The sequence below is a fragment of the Manis javanica genome, chromosome 10 (genome assembly GCF_040802235.1).
Source record: "Manis javanica isolate MJ-LG chromosome 10, MJ_LKY, whole genome shotgun sequence".
NCBI lineage: Eukaryota > Metazoa > Chordata > Mammalia > Pholidota > Manidae > Manis > Manis javanica.
Genome location: NC_133165.1, coordinates 15,819,161 through 15,846,158, shown reverse-complemented (window position 1 = coordinate 15,846,158; position 26,998 = coordinate 15,819,161). Strand labels below are relative to the sequence as shown.

General features: G+C 35.0%; 1 protein-coding gene across 1 annotated transcript in view; it reads left to right on the top strand.

Moving 5' to 3' along the window:
* PTPRQ (protein tyrosine phosphatase receptor type Q) overlaps positions 1–26,998 on the top strand; it is a 198,873-nt gene that overhangs the window by 10,538 nt on the left and 161,337 nt on the right. Inside the window, exons 4-11 of the mRNA XM_073214156.1 lie at positions 219–330; positions 987–1,213; positions 3,542–3,611; positions 8,429–8,628; positions 9,748–9,997; positions 11,588–11,716; positions 14,658–14,804; positions 22,458–22,630. Coding sequence (XP_073070257.1) covers positions 219–330; positions 987–1,213; positions 3,542–3,611; positions 8,429–8,628; positions 9,748–9,997; positions 11,588–11,716; positions 14,658–14,804; positions 22,458–22,630 — 1,308 coding nt within the window. The remainder of the gene's footprint in view (positions 1–218; positions 331–986; positions 1,214–3,541; positions 3,612–8,428; positions 8,629–9,747; positions 9,998–11,587; positions 11,717–14,657; positions 14,805–22,457; positions 22,631–26,998) is intronic.

The following is a 26,998-nucleotide window of genomic DNA, read 5'->3' as shown; positions in this document are numbered from 1 at the left end:
GTATGTTGTCTGAGTTTTTATTATGTTACTTGTTAAATATGTGATAGAACAAATTTATATTTTAAAATAATATGCCCCTTGAGGTATTTTAAATAGTGCAGTTACATAGTGAAGTGATACTTTATTTATTTATTTATTTGATTGTTTGAGATGTATTATTTTGGCTTTCGTGCTTTCCAGAAGGAATTTTACTATATGAATTGTCTTTGGTGTTTCAGGCTGATGTTTCTAATGCTGTTCCTGGTACTAAGTACAATGTAACCATTGCTTCTATTTCTGCTACAACATACAGCTCACCTGTCAGCAGAATAGTCACAACAAATGTAACAAGTGAGTATGTTTTCAGTTAGCCTTTTTAATGAAGTATTTGGAGCCAGTATAAATTTATTAGGGGAAATACTTATATTAGCAATATATGCATTATAGGCCTGAAAGCTCTTTAGTTATTAAAGCAAAATGGAAACTTAAGAAAGTGATCTGTTTAGAACCTGTGATCTACTGTTTTTTAGCTTCCTTTACTTCCAGAAAAGAAGGATAATTACTGTATACTTTTTTGTGAAGTGAATCAGAAAGACTGTTAACGATAATATTTAAATAACACAGAGCCATGAAAATAAACTCACTACACTTGCTCAGGAACAATTACTCATTTTGTAAGACTGTTTTCTTAGTTTCTGAGTGTAAGCCTCCCACAAGTAAGTTTCTTTAAAAAATGATCTGGCATCAAAAATGTATTTGGCATGTAGTATTTAGTAGCATTCCATTTTTTACATTCATCATATAAAAGAATGTTTTTGGTATTCCCCAAAGGATTTAATTTTTTTTTCTTTTGGTAGCAAAATTCTAGGGAGGGTAAACACTTTTAAGACACCACTAGTCTTTGTGAATTTAAAAAGTCTACATTTGTGAAAATACAACAGTTTTACCTAGGACTGAAAATACAATAGTTTCTTTGATGTTTCAACATTTTTTTTTTTTTTAAATAGAACCAGGGCCTCCAGTCTTCCTAGCAGGAGAACGAGTTGGATCTGCTGGGATTCTTCTCTCTTGGAATACCCCACCTAATCCAAATGGAAGGATTATATCCTACCTTGTGAAATATAAGGAAGTTTGCCCTTGGATGCAAACAGTATATACACAAGTTAGAACAAAGCCAGACAGCCTGGAAGTTCTTCTAACTAATCTTAATCCTGGAACAACATATGAAATCAAGGTAATTGTTTGGCTAGTAGTTACTTAGTATTAAAATACTTGATCCATTTTAAAAGTAATGGAGTTTTGCTCCACCTGGTCAGGCCTTCATGGTGGACCCTGTAAGTGTCTAAAAAATGATCATCAGAATCGCAGTCTCAGTGCCCATCTGAGTTCTTAAAACCTGAACAAATGTTGTAATCTCTTTTCATTTTTTTGTGTATTTATATAATTTATCAATTTTAGAGAGCATTAGCTTAGTAACTTTTGTCAAAGAATAAATCAAGTTAAATGGTTTAGACTTTATAAGTGAAAATATTCTGCTTTCCATAAACTTAAAGTTAGCTTTGTTATTTTTCTCTTAATCCTGTTGTATTTATTTGTTATCAAAATTTTGTATAATGGTATGAATGTTTCTAATGAGCCAATTTCTTAAACACAATGAATTCAATTCAGTTCCATTAAAAAATTCTTTAACAGTTACTATATGTTTTGTGTTTATAAAAATGTTTAGTCCTTTACAATGTTAAATATGCAAAATTTAACATCTTATTTAAAAATTAAGGAAGAGTATATAAAAAAAGGCACACCTAAATCAGTTAGGCTATTTAAAAACACCTAAATGCTTACAATTAAGATATGTATATGGTAGTTCCAGGGGATAGTAAAAAAATAAAGCTATCTTCTTTCTCCTCTGTATATATCAGTATGTTCTTAAGCTTTGAAAATAACTGGATGTAGAGAAAAAAGTTCATAAAAGATATGTAAATATGTGATAAAAAATAACTAAGATGACCCTCTCGATGGTGAGAAATGATGGTAAAGAGATTTTGCTTACTGAATTTCCTTACTGGCAACATGCCTATTTGTGGAATCAAAGAACACCATGTAAGAACTGGAGAGCACATTACAAAAGTGAGACTTCCCCAAATGAGAAAAGTAAGAAACAAACGTTTACCAATGCAGAGCTCAACATCAAAGATCTGTGTTGGCTATTTCATTGCAGACACATGTGTTAAAGAGTAAGAAACCTTCTTCTGACATCGGAAAAATGACATAGGACAGATATTTTCTTTTCGTAAGCACATACTCAGATGAACTGATATGTTAAAATATGCTATTGAAGGTAATGCATAAGGATTAAATTTTAAAGTAATATAAGAAGCTGCTGCTGACAGGTGATTTAGCCAACCTACTTCTGTTTAGATCTATTTTTGTGGCATTTGTATTGTTCTTCCTTTGAATTCTCTTATTCCAGGCCTATTGGGAGACCTTTGTTATTCTTCTCATTCCACACTTTATAAATCATAGTTGTGACCTTTATGCCGCTCAATTAAATGTTAGCCATTGCAGAATTCCAAAGGGTATTTGGCATTGTACATATGATATCTTAAGATGTAGATATCAAATCTACATGATATGGGGGAAAATCCTGTTAAGCATTTTACATGTGTTATTTCATTTAGTCCTCAGAACACTCCTATGACATAGATGCATTATTATTCCCATTTTAAAGAACAGGAACATGAGGACTAGAACATTAAGTAGATTGCCCGAAGCTATTCACCTGGGAATCGGTAGAGTTGCTGTTTTTATCAAGGTTGTCTGGCTCCGGGTATGGCATTTGGAAGAGCTTAGGAGTAATCATCTAATTTGCAACAATTTCTCTGCCTATTTTAGTCAATTTGACTAGACAACCAAGTTAAAAATAATTTGTCCATCTTTTAAATTCTAGAATTACTTAATTTGGCCTACTTGTTTTTAAAATTGTTTGAGTATCTATTTGCCTGATTAGACTATAAACTCTAAAGCCAGAGAGCAGATATATGGTGGTGTTACAGAAATAATCCTAGTATCCTGCATGGAGTGAATGTGGAGGGGAGAGCTAGTGCTTCAGAAGAAACATCTCAACTGAATTCTGGTCCTACTACTTATTGCTGTGTGACTTTGGGCAAGTTACTTGACCTCTCTCAATCAGTTTTCTCATTTTTAAGATGTTTTGACTACACTTCATGTTCTGATAATGTGGATAAAATGAGATGTTTAAAACCTAGGAGATCTCCTGGTTCATGGAAGTTGCCTGTAATATAGGCTATGAAACTTGATTATTAATTCTCCATTAGGAATCTGAGAAACCTGTCAACTCAAACCATGTTGTAAATAATACCCTCGGGGGAAATGGAAATATGAAATAATTCCATATTTGCCTTCCACTCAGGGTGTATTATAGGAATTAGAGGAAAGAGTGTCTTGATCACTTAAAATGTAGACAAATCAAGGTTTTATCATTTCAGATTCTGTTTACATAGAAAATAAAAAGCTTGAACATAATTCGTTTGGTTTATTTTAGGTTGCTGCTGAAAACAGTGCTGGCATTGGAGTGTTTAGTGACCCATTTCTCTTCCAAACTGCAGAAAGTGGTAATTTTCCAAAATAGTTTATTCCTAATTAACTTAGTTAGTTATGAGTTTTTTCATTTAAAATAAACAGGAATATAAACAAAATTTGATGCCAAAATGCATAAAATTTTCAACAGCATGGCCATTCAGTTAATTTTAGAGTCTTCTTGGAGAGTTAATTTATTCAGTGAAGTATATATTCTTTCTGATTCTAAAAGAAGGAAGTGTTATCTTAGAAAGCTTTGAGAAAAACAAAAATCTAAAGCACACAATGTTGTATCCATGATCCTGTTATATGAAAGACCCTGTTACTATTTTGGGGCATTTCTGGCTGGTCTTTATTTTCCCCTGTGAATATATATGTGTGACTATATATTAATCAAAGTATCCGTGTGCCTTTTATGCAAGTATATAGCTTGTTTTTCCTGTTAACATTAAATCATAAGCATTTTTATGACATTAGGCTTTTGGAAGTATAAATTTTAATGGTCATTACATTACTCCATAACATGTAGTTACTACCCAGCCAATTCAGAACACCCCTGCTCTTCCAGTGGCAGAGAGAAAATCTTGATGTTACCTTGACTCCTCTCTCACACAATACACTCTCATCCATCTGTGGTTGTGGTAGCACCATATCAAAACACACCTGAACCTCACTCCTGTTGCTCATCACTAATCCATCATCATTTCCTGCCTGTACAACTGAAAGTCTCCGTGTGTGTTGTCCTGCTCCCATTTACCTGCCTACAGGTGACTCTCTCCACAAGTTACATCCCTTGGAATACAAGCCAGACTGTAGCTTCTTTCTTCCTAAGATGGTTTGTATCGCATTCAGAATAAGATCCCAAGCCCTTCCATGGCCCCATGCTCCGTGCTCTTTCTCCTCTCTGGCATCATCTCTTACCATTCGCCCCTCCCTCCATCTAATCCAGCCACACTGATCTTCCATCTCAGGACCATTGCACTTGCTGTTCCCTCTCAGCAGAATGCTCTTTCACTAAATATTCATAGGACTCTTTCTTCTAATTAAAATATCATGTTACCTTTTCTGGCTACAGTTTCTAAAATAGCCCCTGTTTCCTCCTGTCCATCTGTATTTCCAAAAAATTTATTTTTCTTCATTGGAACAGTGACAGAATTACACATTTGTTTGCTTATTTTTTATTGTATATATGACCTTGTAGAACATAAGCTGCATGATAAAAATAAATTATTGGAGATGTTCTGCTTATTTAATAATTCTGCTATTTATTTATAATAACAAAAGTGAGAACCAATGAATAGAAAAATGGGTAAATAAATAATGGAATCTCCAACAAGTATTTTCTGTGGCATTTACATTCTAGTGGGGTAAAATAAATAACTGGGTTACTAAATAATATGTCAGGTTGTTGAAAAGAGCTATAATTTTTATAGTTTTGGCAGTTATAAATACCATACATATTTAAAAGGTAAAAATCCCCCAGTGGTTCACTGCCAAAGGAATAAATTGAAACAGACCCTGTGTATCTAGACAGGATGGTGTGATGGTCAGTGTTAAAAATTTTTTTTGCAAGCTTTATAGCCCAGTTCCTATTTGAGACTCCATCCAGAGAAGCACATAAATACATGCTTTATTCCATAAGAATTAAGAGAAAAGTCTGTAGTTTCTGTAAAATTATAAATTAATGATTCACAATATCTAATTACTCTTGTCGATTTCAAACATATTGGCTTTCAGATTATTAGCACAATAAAAAATCAATTGGGAAAATTATCATTTTAAAATTAAATATTCACTAGGGCATAAAGAAATATTTATTCCTTACATTTCTGGTTTTAGGGAAATTAATTGGAATAGTTTTTAAATGACATAGCAAATAGTTTTGTCTTTTTTTTAACCCTCATTTTGATATGGTTTCTGATGAAGCATACTGCATGTGGATTATGTTTCAATATGACAGTGTTTTGAAGTTTATTAATATTTCATATGTTTGCTAACTGGCATAATTTTTAGAGATATTAATTTTCTTGGAAAATTATGCTTGAGAGAAAGTAGAGAAACTTTAACATGTAGTAAAAATAATCCTGGAACAAATTCTCACTGTTTCTCACTGTGTATCTTAGGCAAATTCCATAATTCCATAATATTTATCTTTCCTTTCCTTTTTGTAGATGTAAAGAGATACAAATATAATGTAAACCTAAATTTAATTAGAGTAGTGATCTCCAATTTGTTTTCCCTAAATATTCCTTTTATTAGTTATGCTTCATGGAACCCACATTTAAGGAATATTTCTGTGGAATAAGTAAACTGCATTAATTACTGTTAAATCAGACATAATTTCTTTCCCCATAAATAAAAATACTCTTGGGAAGAATATGCAAGTTAATCAGTATACTGTACTGACCTAATATATTCTCTCCCCAAAAACAAAAAGCTCAACTTTGTAACTTCCTATGCACATTATTTCAGGTAAATGTAGAATTTCTTTTGACTTCAAAATATTAGCAACGTCTCTTGCACCTCCATTTCCAACTTGATGGATTCTTGGAAATGCAGGAAAATGCTTTTAGAAGTTTTCTGTATTTATGAAGTTTCTTTATGGCTTAACAAATGAATGCTTTGTGTAGGTTACAGTTTGCAAAGCTGCACGTACTGTCATATATGAACACGTGTATTTATAGATGTCACTAGTCTAGATATATACTCAAAGTATTAGAAGACACTTATCTGAGAGATTAAATGACTTTGTTAACAGAACTTTTTTCCTATTTTAGTATCGGATCTTTACTTGGGGTCAAGATGGAAAAATTCACTGTATAAGAATCAAGAGATAATGGGATTTGGGTACATAAAAATCCAGATGTAGAAACTAGAATATTTAAAATAGGGAAAGACCTGCCAAATACAGACAAGAGCCTGAATTAGTCTTCTGACACTAGAAAAATCACAAAATAAAAACACACACAAGCACATTTTACTGAGACAAAAATAATTTAAAGCAAGTTAATAAAAAATACCCTCTTTTTGCTAAATGTTGTCTAACAAATTTAATTAATTTCTACCTATTTATTTTTTTTGGTCTACTTTTCTTAACATTTTGAAATCATGCTATGGAATTTAGTAAAGGTTTGGTTACCTTATAAATTTAAATTTCTCTGTACTTGAGCAGTCCCCTCTGACTGTTGTTAAGGCCCATTTAGAAATGTGTCAGCTTGTATTTAGTTTTATATATGTATGTACATTTGGCACACTTATAAAAAATTTGTGTAGTTTACGCAAATAAGAAATTCAAAAGGATGATTAAGATTCTTGAAGAGATTAAAATGGCATTTATCCGGGGTTGGGGGTTGGGGAATAATGCTGATATTGTTTAAGGGTATAAACTTGTAACAAGTAGTGAGTAATTATCCCAAGAGGTCTGGTGCATGGGGTAATGAATATAGACAACTATGCAGTCCTATAACTATGTGATATGCTAGAAGTGTTAAATATTGCTCAGACAGCAACAGTAATACATGTATCAAATTCATATGTACCCTGAAATTTACACATCATATGTCAAATATATTCAATTTTTAAAAAGTTCATGGTAAAAGTTTTAATTCTTATAATTCCATAGCATCATATATTTAGCAAATGTTTTCCTTTTGCTTTGCTATGTTTTAACCACCCAAAAGAAATTCAAGTGTTAAATATTTACTATCAGAGAATTATTATATTGCCATTGTCTTTTTAAACTTTAACTAATTACATTGATGAGTTTCCCTTGGAGACAAAAAATTCCATCTGTTATTTCATCCAGTATTAATCATTAATCATACTCCCAAATTGCTTTATTTTATTCTTTCATATTAAGATACAGCTGTCCTTTAATTTCTTAGTTTCTACAGTTTAACTTACATTATTCACATACAGCCCTCTTTCTCAGGACCTAACTTTCTTAGGTTTATATTTCACATGACTTCCATCTACAAATCATATTTTGGCATTCTTCCGTACAATGCACACCTAAACTCTGGTTATTTGGTATCTTCATATGTGACACTTCTGTTATCACTTGCGTTGTTTTACCCCAAACATTTGGTTTTGCTTTGATTTCTTTTAATAGTGACTTCTCATGTTTGTCCTGTAATCTAAAAGATCTTGATTATTTACTCTCTGTGGTCAGTTTTACATAACTCAGCTTGAAATTAATGGGTATCATTTTCCTCCATTTTGGCCTCATGTTTATCTCATCCTGACTAAAACAGTATGCAGATTATTATGCAGAATATTAATAACAGATAGAAAAAGCATCGTGAATTATGGTAAAAATTGATTTGAGGGTGTATGAAGCTCAAAATTTAATAAATACAACCACTTGGGTGGTATCCACTTTATGTTATATATTAGGTATTTACTTACATTCCAGAAATGTGCTTTTTGGTACAGATTGTTGGATAATTGTTTCAATTTGCCATTTCTTCATTGCCTAATGAATCTGCATAATTCCAATTAGGAAGAGATTCATTATTTAAATGTGTTTGTGTATTCATAAACAATTATTGATTGAATATTTTTTCAGACTTATTTAAAGTAGATCATCAATGGATGTATTAGCCAAATAATCCTGAAATAAAGTTTATTTGCCTGTTAAATACAACTCTGTGAGATCAATTTCCAGATCTGTAATTTAGGCAAAGTTAATTAAATATATTTCAAAAAGTTTCACTCAAGTAGATTTTTTTCAACGTATTGTACATTTAATTTCACATAAAATGGGAACTGTAATAACCTCAAGCTGTATAAATGCCATTCTAAGTTTATAACAGAGCTTTTTCCTCCCTTTTAATCCCTCTGATTTCCCCAGCACCAGGAAAAGTGGTGAATCTCACAGTCGAGGCCTTTAACTACTCAGCTGTAAACCTGATATGGTATTTACCTCGGCAACCAAATGGCAGAATTACCAGCTTCAAGATTAGTGTCAAACATGCCAGAAGTGGGATAGTAGTGAAAGATGTCTCCATCAGAGTAGAGGACCTTTTGACTGGGAAATTGCCGGAATGCAATGTAAGTATCATGGGACACCTATTATCTCAAAAATTTTATGTGAAGTTTTATTTTGGATACTGCTGTTTCATTTTGTTTTTCAAACAGAGTGGTCATTGGTTATTTGATTACTTATATAGTATTAAGTTATAATATGTTATACACAATTGGCTATCTTCACAGTAGAATAGGGGAAGGGCTTGAGAATTGGAGTGAGATGTCAAAATCCCTTAGGGAGCCCTGGAAAGAGTAGCGTTTGTGATAGGTCTTGGAGTAAGGACCGGTGGAGATTGTGAGAGGGAGTCACTATGGGCAGAGGATACTTTATAAAGCCCTGAAGTAAGAGGTGTATGATATCCCTGGAAAAAAGACAATATGTGACAGGAGGGGACAGGAACAGTCCAGGTTAAGTTTGTGGAAGTAGATTGTTTTTGCTGTGTGTATCTTTGGTGAAGAATTAGTTACTGCTCTAGTCATTGATTGGAAATCCCTGGAAATACTTTAATAATGCCTTTCTAAAAACAATTCTGGTGATCTTTGTGATTCCATTGATGGAAAAATTGTCAAACTAAATTATTTTTGTTTTAAATACTTTAAGTTATGGAAATCTCAAAGCCTTTTTAAAATTAGGATATATTTCTAATACACACACAAACACATACACATATACCACATATGTGCTAAGACTTTAGCTTTTGAGTGCTAATGAGAAAACAAAATGATAATAACAGTAAAAAAGTGACCTATACTTGAAATTTCACAACAAGGAAACTATTTCATCTCTTTGGCTCTTGAACTTTTAACATAAATTTTAAAATTTCTTGTTAATGATTTTGTTATAGTTTTACCTTTATTCTAATCCCCTTGAAATCCTATTTGTAAGATTAAGGTATAAAGAATGCAATAAATATATTCTGTTCTAAAACTGTAGACATAAAATGGGTTTAATTAAAATCTAGCAAATTTGTACATAACTTGAATGGGTAACGTAAGCTGTTAAAAATCTTAGGCAATCACACACATATACACTAATTTAAGAAAAATATTTATAGTATAAAGGAAAAAGAATGAATTAGGTACTTCTCATGTTCACAAAGAGATACCCCATTATTTTTTCACTGATATTTATTTCACTTCTAGGAGAATAATGAATCTTTTTTATGGAGTACAACCAGCCCTTCTCCAGCCCTGGGTAGAGTCACGCCTCCATCGCGTACCATGTACTCATGGAACACGTGGGCACGGAGTGAGATGAGCTCTGTGTGGAAAGAGCCTATCAGTTTTGTGGTGACGCATCTGAGGCCTTATACGACATACCTTTTTGAAGTTTCTGCTGTGACAACTGAAGCAGGTTATATTGATAGTACGATTGTCAGAACACCAGAATCAGGTATGGTTTCATTTGTTTTTGTAGAAAAGGAGTTGAATCACTTACAGAATAATCTTTCATTTTTTCATGTAGGTCTTTTTGTTAAAATCCTCCTTCTTTTTCAATATCTTTTTCCCCTAGTAACACAAGAAGCCTTCCATGTAGGCATCCTCAATTTCATGCTGTTTTATAATGTAACCACCTGAAAAGAGACAGGAGATTTGAAAGAAAAGGACACTTGAGCTAATTAATACCCATGGTCCTAAGATCAGCTTCTATCATTCTGTGACCTCAGCAATTTTTTATAATCATCTCTGTCCTGCTACATCTTCTATAATCATCAGTACTTTTCTCTCACTGATATTGCTATTGCCAAATATGGAGGTAACACCTGCAGTAGTAGAAATATGTGATTTACATTTCAGTATCAGATAAAAACTGTAGATTAGAATACGCCTACTTGTACCCTCTTTGCACCGTAGTTTCCTCATGTGAAAAACAAGACTGTCTTCCTTACGGTGGTGGTGTTACTATTAAATGAGTATACCTCAATATTATTACTACTAAATTCTGAGAGTACGTATTTCTAAGTAGCATTTATGTATTTTACTGTGGTATTAGGGTATTACAGTATTATGTATACATAAACTTATGTAGATCCTGACATAATACCATACTAAATATATGGTATCACACATTCAGTTGTAATTGGCAACTTTTGAGGTTTGGAAATTATTACTGGTCAGATAATTTCACTACAGCATAGAATTTTTTTTCTGATAACATTGCTGTCAGCTTCTATCATTTCATGACATGTAAATTTGGAGTTTTTTTAAATTTAAAAGACAATTTTGAATCATACCATTTCCTCCTTCCATATACCTTACTTTTTATACAGTAAAAAAATGAAACATTTCATGAGGGTCACATAAAGAGGAATTTAGTAGACAAGAGCTTTGTTTTGAGAAAAACGCTTGAAATATTTCATTTTAGTTAAAAGAATACAAAATATAGAAACACATCTGAAAAAGACTTTTAAAAATATTATTATTTTTTATACATTACCAATGGTACATTAGAATCTGCTCACTGTAGGTTATAAGTTTCTTCTCATAACCAAATACAAATACTGATACAAAAAGTAAAGGTCATTGCCAGTAGATTCTGAAGGTAATTTCCCTGCCCTTCTGGGTCAACCAGAGGAAGAGTGTTTATCAAGCCATATACTCAGGCCTTGCTGAACACAGTGGGAGTATATGCATAAGTGCTTCAGGGCAGTGTAACTGTATAATGAACTCTGTATTAATAAAACACCCTGTGAAATCATATACAGTATTAAATAAAACTGTTTTTCATTTTATTGTTATTGTTAGTTTTAGTAATTATTGCAGATAAATCCATCTGATCATCTGGCATGTCTTATTCATATTCTGTTACATTTTTTCTTTTTTTTTTGTTAAAAAACCCTTTGTTGTTAGTGTACTATTTTGTTTTCTCTCTGATTATATGCTTTATTACGTGTGTTTAATAAGGTGTTATTTATTTGAAATATATATCTATTTATTATTATTATTACTATTATTATTATTATTATTTTGGTAATCATTTCAGTGCCTGAAGGACCACCACAAAACTGTATAGCAGGCAACATTACAGGGAAATCCTTTTCGATTTCATGGGACCCACCCACTGTAGTAACAGGGAAATTCAGTTACAGGGTTGAATTATCTGGGCCATCAGGTAAGTCATAATAAGTTTTGTATTTGTTTTTTGGAGTAAGAATTATATAAAGTATGTTACTAGTATCAAACTTTTAAAAAGTATCCAATTTTTAAAGACCCTGTATGAAGCAAATCATAGAAAGGTAATAAGGAAAGTGAGGCTTTTTGAGCTTTTTGTTTAAAACCATAAAAATGTATAAGAATGGCAAAATATTGTCCATGTTTCATATTTCATGAGGAAGAGCTGAAACAATAAGGTATAACCCCTCAAGAGGAGAAGTGTTAGAGGAGATACATGTGTTCAAATACTTTAAGAGGAGGACCTTGACTTACTATGATTGTAAATATATTCATGGCAAACAATGGACTTGGTTATATTAAATCAGATTTCTGCTTAGAACATGGAACCCATTTTTAAAATTAGAGCTCTCTAAAAATAATCTGGGCAACTGTATAATGTAGTGAATTCTCCATCTTTGTGAACAAAGAGGACCTGGACATTCACGTTAGATATTTTTGAGGGATTCAAATACTGTATCATTGAAAGTTAATTAAATAAACTCTAAAATTCTTTCCCAATATGAGATCCTATGATTCCATGAACAAAGTTTATTTCAAATAGCGTAATACCTACATAGTGCATCCATGTTGTCACAAATGACAAGATTTCAATATTTTTATGGCTGAATAGTATTCCATTATATATGTGTACACACACACAAATTCACATCTTTTGTTTTTTTTGGCTTTGTAATCGAAATTTTTTTTTTGGTATCCTTAATCTACAATTACATGAAGAACATTATGTTTACTAGGTTCCCCTCTTCACGAAGTCCCCCCCATATACCCCTTCACAGTCACTGTCCATTAGTGTAGTAAGATGCTGTAAAATCACTATTTTTTAATCTATTTTTGTCCATTTATCTATCAATGGATGCTTAGGTAATTTCAATATCTTGGCTATTAGAAATAATGTGTTGAACATAAGTGTACATACATCTTTTTGAATTGGTGTTTTCATTTTCTTTGGATAGATACCCAGAAGTGGAAGTGCTAGATCATACAGTAGTTTTATTTTCAGTTTTTTAAATAATCGCTGTTTTGTTTTCTATAGCAGTTTCATTGAATTTACGTTACCATAAATAGCACACAATGGTTCCCCTTTTTCCACATCCTTGCCAGCACTCATTGTTTCTTTCTCTGAAAATAGCCATTCTGACAGATGTGAGGTGTTATTTCTTTGTGGTTTTTTGATTTTCACTTTGATGATTAGTGATGTGGAGCTTCTTTTCATGTACCTTTTGGTCATCTATATATAATCTCCTTTGGAGAAATGTCTACTCAGATCTGCTCATTTTTAAGTTGAATTATTTGTTTTTCTGTTATTGATTGGTATAAATTCTTTATGTATTTTGGATATTAACACCTAATCAGATATATGATTCGCGAATACCTTCTCCTAATCAGTAGGTTGCCTTTTCATTTTGTTGATATAACAGGCTGTAAGCAGAGCATATGGGTGCAGATGCTGGTAAGGAAGTAATTGTGTTGGTGGGAGTCTATGGCAGATCTTTTCTGGTTGATTTAATTTTTCCAATGTAATGAGAAGCAAGACCCTCCACAAGTGGAGCAGCAAGTATTTTGAAGTCTGAGGAAGAAGGAGAAAGTATAAAACAATCATGTAGGAAAGTACAGGATGATTGGACTATGGAAGCTGAGGAGGGGGCTAGGCACCATTTAGGGCTCATTTGAGGTGTGGTAATGAATAAAGTGAAATCAGTCAGAGTGGATTTGTGTTTTTCTCCAGCTCCCTTCAATAAGGGAAGTGCAAGGGAACTGAAGTCTTGTGTCAGGCAGCGACTGTAACTAAGAGTGACACTGAGGCTGTCCCCAGGGCTGAGGGACCAAACAAATCAAAAGAGGGGGAAGATCAGAGTTTGGAGGTTCCAGTGGGCTTAGAGAATGGTTGGCTCAGGCTTCTAGAGTAAACAGTCAAGAGGAAAGAATGGTCAAGGAGAGTTGAATGAAATTGAGATAAGAGAGGATTTGCAGTTATTGGTAATAGTGGTATCTAAGGTATGACCATAGGGATTGGCTGGGATAGGGTGGAGGACTCGACTATATATAGAGAGCTTCAGGTGTTTACGGATTATCCCTAGGGATATTGACATCACCAAAAATTAAGATGGTAGCATTGAAGAAAGTGACACTGAGGCAGGAGCTAAAGCATCCAGAATGAGGTGAGTGTCCCTGGGCTTAGAAGGCGACTGCACCAGCAAGGCTCGTGGATGTCACCGATGGCACGAGATTGACAGCTGTGAGCTTCTGTAAGGCGGGGCCAGACGGTGTAAGAGGAGCAGGGACACCGCCCACCACACCTGAAGGCGAATCGCCTGAGGACTGTGGGGAGATGTGGGTGCCACCGTCCGGGGTGGTTGCAAGACAGAGCAGTGTTCTTAAGGGAGAGCCAGGTTCAGCTGGAGCAAAAGAACTCAGAGGTTAAGCTGAAGACTTAAAGAATATTGCTGATGGGCTGTTTAAGTCATTTAGCTCAGAAACTAAACTAGAAATATTTTCTAAATGTATGTTTTCATAGTAGATAATGAGAATAGTTAGCATTTTGACTGAATTTCAGTATAAAATACTACCTGTTTTTATATGGTAAAATCTAATGTTCTTTTAAATATGTCAAAAATAACATGGTTATGACAGGGCTTTATGATTTCACACGTTATTTTTAACTTGGAAAATTTTCATGTTCTTTTCAGTGTTTTAATCAAATTGATAACAGTGGACTACTAACTAAATATTTAAAATATATTCACTTTTAAAATTGCAATATCAAACACTCATGCATAGGTTTACACCTTAACTGCTATCATTGGCTCTGTACTTAAATGTGAGAATGATTATACATGCCTGATGAGAAAATAATCCACGGTATCATCTGCCTTTTGCAGGCCGGATTTTGGATAACAGCACAAAAGACCTTAAATTTGCATTCACTAACTTGACACCATTTACAGTGTATAATGTACATGTGGCTGCTGAAACCAGTGCAGGGATTGGACCCAAATCAAATATATCAGTATTCACTCCCCCAGAAGGTAAGAACACTTTCTTATTGTGTTCATATTTTTGCTCTTTTTTTGAATTTTATTGCACTTACTACACATTGCATTAGAAGCCATTTTGCTTGTATTTACTGATACATGTTATTTCAATATTATCAGATTATTACCTAATATATTCTGAACATGGGCTCCTCAGAACATTAAACCCACAGCATGCCTTATACTAAGATGCACCAAGAGGAAGGTTCACGATGCAAGTGTGATTCACAGTGAATATTGGTGAAACCTCAGGAGGTCTTAAAGTAAGCAAACACATTTAACAGTGCTTAACACACACTTAATGTAGAATATATTTTTCTCACAGAATAATGTTCAGAGAAATCCATATAGCCCCAATGCCTATAACAAAATACGTTTATAATTAAAAGGGTATTTTAAGCAAGTGGAGATTACTGGAGGGTGTACAATACAAATTTACCAGCAAAAACTGCAATGATTAAAATAATATTTTCCCCAAAGACACTTTTTTATTTGCGTGTATTAAACATCACAGTTTTAGGCAAGCTATATATGGTGTTTAAAAAATATTACCATATCGCTTCACAACACAAAACTGCTAAATGTCTTCTTTTCTATTTAGGGATTGGAATTATTGAGACGAATACAATTTTTTTACAACCACATTTATACTTGAAAAGTTCCCAGGTTTTATATGAGTGAGAGCTAACATACAGTAACCTGTATATTAAATACACATGGTTGTGCATGTGCACACACATACACACATACAACTCAAGATTGGGTGTACGTTCATCACACAGATCACTCAAGCACTTGACCATTAGAGGGCAGCAACTATTCGGGAATTTTTCACTTCTCCCTTTCAAAGAACAAATAAACCGTTGATAATATTTTGCTTTTGAAAGAATGCAAAAATTATGTTTTATATCAATTTTGAATGAAAATGCTTATTGTATATGGTCTCTATACACATATTAAGAGATGAATACTTATAAGAAAAATGTTCTCATTTTTTTTCATATTAAACATTTCCATTGTGTTTCTATCAGTCTTTAAGCTTTGCATGTCTTCTCCATTAGACCTTAAATTTCCCCCACCCCCTTCTTCACTTAAAAACTGCTCTTAAGTATTTCCAAGAAAGCTAGACAGATTTATGGATGGCTCTCAAACACAGCAGAGCAACCCGCCCTCATCAGACTTGAGTCCTTGACTTCAGAGTCAGTAGCATTTTCTCAACCAACTCAATTGACTCAAGTAATTTCCATTCTTATACAATTAAATAAATTCATAAATTTTGCCTTCTTTGAAATCAAGCCAATTTTGGTGCTTCCAAACTAATCAGTTTACGATCATTATTTTATTGTCATCATTCTTGGCCTGTAGCATTTGACAAAAATAGGGAAATGATACATTGCCAGGTATGATGTCATGTTGTTTATTTCAAATAGGATTTAAACAGTCATTTCCCTTTTTTTGCTTCTGCAGTTTTAATTCACAAAATAATAAGTGGAATTTAAGGACATTGTTCACTATATGGCTCATGGGTTATTTTTCACACCAAATTATTTTGAATAGATGACTCTATTTTCCTTTTATAATAAGCAGTTTATCCTGGCTTTTACCTTACTACCTTCATGAACAACTCACCATATAAATCACTTGGATCCAAGTGGCTCTGCAGCAATCCCACTGGCCACAGGTGTGCACCAGTAGGGGTGGGGAAAGCAAGGATCTTACCTCGGCGTGCCAGCCTTCCTCCATGGAGTTCTTGGGGCACAATTCAAGCCTTAGAGAGAGCTTCAGGGGAATGCTCTGCCAAGAGCAGTGAATGTAGCTTTCTACTTTTGACACACAAATTAATCCTGGTCCCACTCTTTAAAAATTGTCATAAAGGAATATTGAAACTATATGAGAGCAATCTAATAACTCATTAGGACCTATACTTGCAACTAAAATTGGTATCTTAATTTTAAGCTGTTCTTTTCCATTTATTAATAAAACAGGGCTCTTTGTATTCTAATTAAGATTACTCAATTCATTTTCTTCTCTATTTAAAAGTACACTACAGTCTATTGAAAAATTCATTAGCACCAGTTTTTAAATTAATATATTTTAAAACAACTGGTGTTCTAACAAATCTCTAGGTATTTAAAGAAATATGTTGAATTGACCTCTTACAGATAATGGTATGTGCTATCACATTATAATGGGGATGATTTTATTAACATTGGGCATGTTATGGTCCGTAGTCTACTCTGATCATCAAAGTGAATGAACATTATATTGTTAGAGCAGTTCTCATAGAAATTTCACAAGGTGCTGACATATTTCTTAATATTCTACTGAGCAGGTTTTTACAGAGGCATGAAGAAGACGTGATTTTGGAAAAAATTTGATAGTTTAATAATTTCCAATGTTATAAAATGTCACAGAGTTGCCCATTCCAAAGGGAGATGATGCTGTTGACTATAACATAGGCAACGGCGTTTTCTTACTGCTCATACGGGAGTTAAGTCTTAAATAAACTTTGTAGAGCTTCAACGTCCCCTAATAACGTTTCTGTCACTAGTGTCAAATATCAGGTTGTTAGCATCATTTCTTAAAAGCAAACAAGGTATTGAAAACCATATTTCTCCCCCACATATAGACTATGGAAGTGAAGACTTTTGTCTTCAATGACTGTAACTTGCGGTTTTCTGCACATAATAAAATCTTTTATGGGGAAATCACTGACAGACTGTCAACTTTGTGTTTCTCAGGATTCTCAATAACTTATTTTTTACTAGATTTTTCTCAAAATGCACCTCTAATGGGATGCTTGATTTACTAGATGATGGCAAAAATTACTTTAATGTATTTTCTTTACCCCAGTGCTATTTGTCTCCATTTTATTTTTTCTAATCATTTTTCATTTAAGTGTCAAATAATTTGGCATATTATTTGTCAACCATATGTCTATTCTGTTTCCCATCCTTTAGTAAAATTTATAGATGTGTTGACTTGAGAATGATTCTTAGGTAGTCCCTGTGGACAATACCTTCCGAATGGATTCTGAGCCATGAATAATTACTTTGTGTGTTTGATTTTCTTTAGTTAATTTGGTATCAGTATTAAAGGAGTTTGGTCTAATCCATACTTCTCTGGTTTCCCCGTAAGAATTTGTGGTGTAACAGATCAAGTATCGCTCGAAAGACAAGATACAAGGTTGTCTACTCCATTTGCTTTTTTCCCTAAGCTTTTTCGTCTTTTATTAGGAAAGAAAGAGAGGTTTACAGTCACTCTTACACAGGTTTGGGGGACAATTTATAGGGTAATATAGAACCACAATCTTTACTTGACATCATTTTAGGCATTAGTGTCAGGGGCAATACTTATTAAGTTATACTGAAAAAGATAGTATAAATTAGAAATAGTCTGCTACTATTGTTAGGTTTGTAACTAAATAAGAGACTCATGCATGTATTTTTTTCCTTCTGTACTGGGTGGTTTTGGAGTCCTACTATACATTAATGTGTCATATCAAATGGAACTGAACATTTCACTTATTTTCTAGTAGGCAGGGTTTTGATGCCTGATTAATTTGATCAGTGAGGTCATTAAATGGGCATCTTCAGTTGAAATTCTACGTGAGTTCAAATTAAACGACAAAAATGGCAGAGCTTGTCTATGATTTATGTTATACAATACTGGCTAAAGCCTCATCTATGTAGTGACTTTAAAATAAAATGTAAAAGAAAGGCGGAATGTTTGCTGTTTAAATGGCTGGGTCATTTTCACAGTTCATTGGACAGTTCCTCTGCCCTTGAAAAATGTGTACTGGTAAATATGATGATCGAAACCTAAGCTCTAGGAAGAATACAGGTTAATGAAGTGAAACTTGAACAAGAGGTGATCTGCACAAAGGCCTTTAGCTAGCTTCTTTCTCCCTCTACCCTCAAGTGCTCAGCACAGAGACCATCTGATGAGGGCTCAGTCTGTTCAATGATGAATGGCCAGGTCGATGACCACAGGGCCTTAGTCTAGAGCCTTAATCTAGAGCTCTTCCTCCACCCTTCAAGGTCAAACTGTTTTTCCTTCAGTTTAGAACTGTGGTAGGATAAAATCTAGAGTTGTCCATCTACAGAAAGATATACTGAAATGCTTTTAGAAAAAGAGATTCAAAGAATTAGCAAATTAGAGGTCTATCACTGTGCTTATCTCCCAGTTTTGAGCCCAGGGTTTACCTGTGCTGGACACTAGAATCTTGTCTGCAGTAATCAAATAGAGAGCTGTTAGGCCAGAGCAGCTTACTCACCCACCTTGTTATTAACTATTCCAAAACATTTTAGAAATATTGATACAGTTACAATATCTAGGGGGCATTTTAATGGTTGCTTCATTGAGACAAAGGAAAACGACTAAATCTATTAGATGAAAACTCCATATGATTTACTACATAGTAAACTTAAGCATAATTACTTTCATTAATTATAAATAATACTTACGGGATTTATAACAGTAATCTTCAGTTCCTTTCTGTTATCTTTAAAGACAATAGGGTCCTTCTCCATTTTACATTATATGCCTAATGTGTTTCTATTCTAACTGTAATTTGCTAAGCTTATACTAATGTGTAATAGCTCAGTTTATGGAAATGAATTTAATTTTATCACATCCTTATCATAAGGGATATTGTTATGTCACATTTTTTTCTGTCTTGAGCCAACATGTTTTAAATTTTCTCGAACCATTTGTTCCTTAGAGTCATCTTGCATAGTAGGAAGAATGACATAATTACTCTCATTTTATAGATAAGGAAACTGAGAGTAGAGGGTGAATTGGCTATCAATAATCACACAATGAGTGTGATATAAAGAAAAAGTGGGCAAAAGCCCAGGGCATGTTTATCTTGATCCATTACCCTGTGGCCTGGACAGTTTCCTAGATGTCTCTCTCTTGGTGACTTTGTAACAAGCATTTATTTAAGTACTTTGTACTGTGCCTAGAAACAGTTGTTCATTTGTCCCTGTGTATCTTCACTACTGCAGAGTGTAAGGGCACCTGAAACTTGAGACTCATAATTAATTTGTAAAATAAGCAGACAAAAATAAATCTTCAAATATCTCATGGAATAGGTTAAAAGATGGCCTGATTTAATTTACTAACTACCTTTCAAAGTAGTTGCATTCAAAGTCTTCTAGATTCTATTTTTTGATATGCTGTGACTTCCATAAAGCCTTCAAGGTTTCTACTGGGCATTAATTATCTGTAATCAGTTTTTTTTTGGGAAGTAATTTTTATTAAAAAATTTGTTTCAAATAATTGTTATAACACTTTATTTGGGGAAACTATTCCATGTTACCCAACTTCTTTTTTTTTTAATTTTGGTATCATTAATATACAATCACATGAGCAACATTACGCTACTAAATTCTTCCCATGATTAAGTCCCCACCACATGCCCCATTACAGTCACTGTTCATCAGCATAGTAAGATGCTATAGAGTCACTATTTGTCTTCTCTGACATACTGCCTTCCCCGTGCCCCATGATATGTGTGCTAATCGTAATGTCCCTTATTCCCCTTATCCCTCCTTTCCTACCCACCCTCCCCAGTCCCTTTCCCTTTGGTAACTGTTAGTCCATTCTTGGGCTCTGTGAATCTGCTGCTGTTTTGTTCCTTCAGTTTTTGCTTTCTTCTTATACTCCACAGATGAGTGAAATTTGGTACTTATCTTTCTCTACCTGGTTTATTTCACTGAGCATAATACCCTCTAGCTCCATCCACATTGTTGCAAATGGTAGAATTTGTTTTCTTCTTATGGCTGAATAATATTCCATTCTGTATATGTACCACATCTTCTTTATCCGTTCATCTACTGATAGACACTTAGATTGCTTCCATTTATTGGCTATTGTAAATAAACGTGGGGTGCATATGTCTTTTTCAAACTGGGATCCTGCATTGTAACAGTAAATTCCTAGGAGTGGAATTCCTGGGTCAAATGGTATTTCTATTTTTAGTTTTTTGAGGAACCTCCATACTGCTTTCCACAGTGGTTGAATTAACTTACATTCCCACCAGCAGTGTAGAAGGGTTCCCCTTTCTCCACATCCTCACCAATATTTGTTGTTGTTTGTCTTTTGGATGTTGGCCATCCTAACTAGTGTGAGGTGATATCTCATTATGATTTTAATTTGCATTTCTCTGATACTTAGTGGTATGGAGCATCTTTTCATGTGCCTATTGGCCATCTGAATTTCTTCTTTGGAGAAGTGTCTATTCAGATTCTCTGACCATTTTTTAATCAGATTCTTTGCTTTTTGTTTGTCGAGGTGCATGAGATCTTTATATATTTTGGACGTCAACCCCTTTTTGGAATGTCATTTATGAATATATTCTCCCATACTGTAGGATGCCTTTTGTTCTACTGATGGTGTCCATTGCTGTACAGAAGCTTTTTAGTTTAATATAGTCCCACTTGTTCATTTTTGCTTTTACATTCCTTTCCCAGGAAATATGTTCATGAAAAAGTTGCTCATGTTTATATGCAAGAGAGTTTTGCCTGTTTTCTTCTAAGAGTTTTATGGTTTCATGACTTATATTCAGTTATTTGATCCATTTTGAGTTTACTTTTGTGTATGGAGTTAGACAGTAATCCAGTTTCATTCTCTTACAGGTAGTTGTCCAGTTTTGCCAACACCAGCTGTTGAAGAGGCTGTCATTTCCCCATTGTATATCCATTGCTCCTTTATCATATGTTAATTGACCATATATGCTTGGGTTAATAATGGACTGTCTATTCTGTTCTACTGGTCTATGGGTCTGTTCTTGTGCCAGTACCAAATTGTCTTGATTACTGTGGCTTTGTAGTAGTGCTTGAAGTTGGGAAGCAAGATCCCCTCTGCTTTATTCTTCCTTTTCAGAATTGCTTTGGCTATTTGGAGTCTTTTGTGGTTCCATATGAATTTTAGAACTATTTGTTCCAGTTCATTGAAGAATGCTGTTGGTATTTTGATAGGGATTGCATTGAATCTGTAGATTGCTTTAGGCAGATAGCCATTGTGACAATATTAATTCTTCCCACCCAAGAGCATGGGATGAATTTCCATTTACTAGTGTCCTCTTTAATTTCTCTTAAGAGTATCTTGTAGTTTTAGGGTATAGGTCTTTCACTTCTTTGGTTAGATTTATTCCTAGGTATTTCATTCTTTTAGACGCAATTGTGAATGGAATTGTTTTCCTGATTTCTCTTTCTGCTAATTCATCATTAGTGTATAGGAATGCAACAGATTCCTGTGTGTTAATTTTGTATCCTGCAACTTTGCTGAATTCAGATATTAGTCCTAGCAGTTTTAGAGTGGTTTCTTTAGGGTTTTTTTTTAATGTACAATATCATGTCATCTGTAAACGGTGACAGTTTGATTTCATCCTTACCAATCTGGATGCCTTTTATTTCTTTGTGTTGTCTGCCGTGGCTAGGACCTCCAGTACTGTATTAAATAAAAGTGGGGACCTAATTTTTATTCACAATTTTTAGTGCAGTCCATATTAGTAAATTGGCTTAGTCTATTTTTTAATAGAGTTTCTTACAGATCTTAAATCATGAGCTAAAAATTTAGAGAATTTTTAAAAATTTGAAAATGTAGTTTCAAATTAGCCCCTTCTTATTCTTTTTTTTTCAGTTCCAGGTGCAGTATCTGATTTACAACTTGTGGAAGTAGAAGGTACACAAATAAGAATTAGTTGGAAGAAACCACGACAGCCCAATGGAATCATTAACCAGTATCGAGTGAAAGTGTTTGTTTCCGAGACAGGAGTAGTTGTGGATAACACTTTGCTCACAGGAAAAGATGAGGTATTGAACTTTCATTTCACTTCTTGGTGAGGCCTTTCTCCTTTGTTCTAGCCCTGGTTACTTGAAAGATTTGCTAGCTCACTCAAACATAAAATATTGGCAAGCATCATAGTACAAAGGGAAGTAAACTTTGCGATGTTGATAATCTAGCTAGGTCAGATTTCATTTTAGAACACGTATGGTTAGTTAAGTGACATTATTCTTTTTTTAGCACATGAAAAATGTTAATTGAGCAATTATACAGGACTAAAAGTACTTCTAGGAGTGCCTATTATTATGGTAACTTAGTGAATGAATTGTTTGGAAACTCCTGTTAGGATTTAAATACTCCTAGGCTTTGAAGTTTGGAACAATTGCCAATGAAAAGCACAATGAGTTAGTAGTGTTGTTGACAAATGATTTGTCCTGTTCAGTCTTTAGAAGCTAAATTTCTCAGAACTGCCTCAGCTAAAGAAAGAATCAAACAGTAGACATTTGATTAAAGAAATTGAAAATAAAAGAGATTAACCTATTTCATAGACATAAAATAAGAGGACAATGTGTTTGCTTCTGTGTACAAAGAAGTGTTTGCAATACAGGGAACACTAATTTCCAGTCAGTGTCTCCATTCTCCTCACTTAGCCAGCTATACACCTGTGAAAGCCATACAAGCTACCAGACCAGTCAGATCCATACACTGGCTGCTCCTGAGGCACACACAAAATATACATACTTAGGACAGTGAGTACCATGACCTCTGGGCCTTGGTGGTACCACCTAGTGCTTATTCAGTGACTGGCTTCCACTGTTTTGTTCCAGAACCACAGTTTCTTCTGGATGTACTGTTGTTTTCCTGCACACGTATTTGTCCACTCTATTTCTAGGGCCAGCCTTCCTCACTCTGATTCTTAGCTGAAAGTTGACCTTACTATGTGCTTAATGCACTCTGGCCACCCAGGACTTATTACTCCAAGATGTTCACCATCTCCAGTCCAGGGTTAAACTTTAATCCAATGTTTCTTGTTTTCCTATATGCAAAAAGATGTGAGTTAAGCTTTCTCTGATACTCTAGTTGACAACTGAGGCAAAGGACAAAAGCTTAGCCCTTTGCTCCTGCTGAGAAGGTCTTAAAGTAGATCCTGAGCATTTTTAGGACAAGGTGACAGGCCTCCCACATCTGCTTATGACTTCAGCTGGATGGCCAGGCAAACCTGTTTCTCTCTTGAAGCTAAGAAGGCTTCTTTCCGATTCTGCCTCTGTCTATAAGGCCTAAAGCTCTTGTGACATCATAGAACATGAGGTTTGGGGCCATGTAAATCTAGGTTTACACCCTGTTCACCTCCCGAGCTGTGTGGGAGAGATGAAGAAGGTGGACCTGCAGGAAAGAGCACTTGGGTTTAAACCCTAGGGTTTTGCTGTTTCAGATGGTCTAACCTGGGGAAGTTGGCCTGACCTCTCTGAACTTCACTTTCCTCTTCCAAAGTCAAGGATTATAGGCATCTCTCTTACCAAGCAACAGTAATGTAGTGGTTAATGGGAGGAGAGAGCCTAGAACTATACCTAGCCAGTGGTTCGTGCTGTGCTGAGTAATTGTGCCCCATTGTGATTATTAATCATGGCATTGGCCCTGTCACCCTAGTTGACACTCAGTATTAAGTTTCGGTATCCTTTTCCAATAAAAGGAGACATTAAGTTTCTCTTTATTACTGTGATAGTATCTCTCTTCCTTGGATCAGGCCCATTGTTGATATTTCTGCTGCCCTATGTGACTGGTGTTGGGGTTCACTGTTCAGGTGGTTGACGTGGGAAGAGAGATGAAGCAGAGGCTCTAAATCTGAATGGACTGGGTCCTAGCCTCTGTGACCTTGGACAAGTCTGTGTGTGGAGGCTTGGTGCCCTCATTTTTTTTTTATTACGGTATCATTAATATGCAATCACATGAGCAGCATTGTGGTTACTAGATTGGTGCCCTCATTTTTAAAATGGGACTTACATCCCACTTTACAGGGTGAGGAGTATAGGAGACAATAGCTAAAAACTCTGGCATAGTGTATTCATTTATTGTCCTTTTCCTTGACCTTGGGACAGAAAAGGGCTCTCTCCTTCCATTCACTCTTCAGCTTCTTAAAGTACGGCCTCCACACTCTGGTCCCAAGAATTCTTTAAATTCTTGAAATCTTGTTAGAAGTCGCAGTGACCTCTGTGTCAGATAAGGTGGCTGTATATTTTCAGCTGTCCGCGTCTTCCTTGTCTCCACCAAAATCCACCCCTCTCACCCCTCTTCTGTGCTTTGACACTCTGATTTCCTCCTCAATATTCCCTCCACTTTCATATACTATGACTGCAAAATTTTGGCCTCATGCAATGAAAAGTGAAGAAGATTAAGACGCTAGCTCTCTTTCTCGCAGTTTTCAACTCCTTCCCTTTAGAAGTATCGCCGAGTTCTGTTTTTGGCCGTCTCGTCACACTTTTTTCGGGTGATCTCACAGCTTCAGCCGCTGCTTCCTGCCCGTGTGACGCTTTTGCCTTGCTTTCCACGCTGATCCTTCCGGGGCTCTGTATTCCCGATGAGAGCCGTTCCTGGAGAGGTTCTGTCAGGGTGTATCACATGGAAACTCCTTTCCCCCATAAAGCAAAACAGACATCCTTTTTGGGATAAGAGGGCCTGGCTCATGACTGGGAGGAGGAATTGAAGTTGGGATGAGGCAAAAGACACTAGACAGAGATCCTGGCATGGCGCTGGGACCCTGTGAAGGCTCCTGCAGGAACACAGGAAGCAAGTCTGTCTGGGCAATGAATTGTTTCAGTGACTTAGAACGAGGCCTGGAGAGAGGCTGGCTTGAAGCCTACGTATCAAATAACAGGCTTAGCATTTCCTAAACCCATGGATGGTGCACATCACAAATCTCTGACCTTAAGGTCATTGACTAAGTATTTGGAAGGCTTTTGGGGATTTTCATAGGCCTGATGCTTCTCTTTTTGGTTAATGGTACTGTTATTTGCTCTGTCATGAAGGCTTGAAACCTTGGGGTTTCCTCTGACTTTGGTTATACTTAGAATTCAATAGTCACTCAGTATTAAGGCCAATTATTTCTACCACCAAACCATGACCTTTACACATCTATAGTTCATCCCTGGGTACCCACCCCAGCTCAGGATTCATAATCTCTCTCTCGTACTATTGTTATTTTACTACATTAGTTTTCCATTGTTGTATAACAATTTGCCAGAGACTTAATTGTTATGCAACAGCTTGCCACAAGCTTAAAACAACTCATTTATTTATTATTTCACCGTTTCTGTGAATCAGGGGTCCAGACAGGTCAAACGAGTTCTCTGCCAAGGGTCTCATAACACTGCAATCAGGTCGCTGACTATGTTGTGTTCTCATCTGGAAACTTAACTGGAGAAGAAGCCACTTCTGGACTAACTCATACTTTGAGCAGATTTAACTTCCTTCTGACTGAGGGTTCTACTTTCCTGCTAGCTGTTTGGCTGGAGACTACCTTAGCTCTAGCTCACATAGTTCTCCCACAGTGTCCTGCCGCAAGGACTTTTCCAACATCGCCACTTACTTCATCGTGCCAGCAAGGAGAGTCTGTTTAATGTAATGTAACCATGAGCAAGACATCCCATCACCTCTGCCTTATTCTGTTGGCTAGATGCACACCACAGCTCCCACCCAAGAGGAGGGCATAGAAATGCATGAACACCAGGAAGTAGGGACAGCAGGGAGACTGACTGAGAGGCTGTCACCACACTGTTCCAGACTGTTATTTTATATTTCACACATCTATTAGAATAATCCTCCCAGATTTGGGTATATTATTTAAGCTAGAGAAGTAAATAAATAAGTGTTGAGAACAAAGAGAGACAGTGAGTATGTATCTAGTTAAGTAATCTAACTCCTCACTCTCATACCAGAAGACATTTCTCTAGACTGTCAGTGTTTGTCACTGGTGGGCTTGAGAAGAAAGCCAGCTAAATGCTTGGCCACTTGCTGCCAAATGAGGCTGAGGACAGGATTTGAGAGTAGTTTAATAATGGCTGAGGCAAATTTTTTGAGCATTAGGAACACAAACAGAATCAAACCTTAAGGATTCATCACATAGGTAATGTGCAGAATGATACAGTATCCATTAGGAGGTTTCCAAACATATGCTAATTGCTAATTTTTCTTTTTTACCTCTGCTTGATAACAGCATAAATCACATTGTAGTCTATATTAAAATACAGAAGTTTTTTAAAGAGTAAGTCAAATTTTTTTGTTCATTTAATTCAGCAGACTTCCAGTGAGTCTAAAGTGATGGATTAATAATAGAAGATTTTTTAAAAAAATAAAATGAAATCACATTAGGTATAATGAAGACTATTACATGTAGAGTCAGG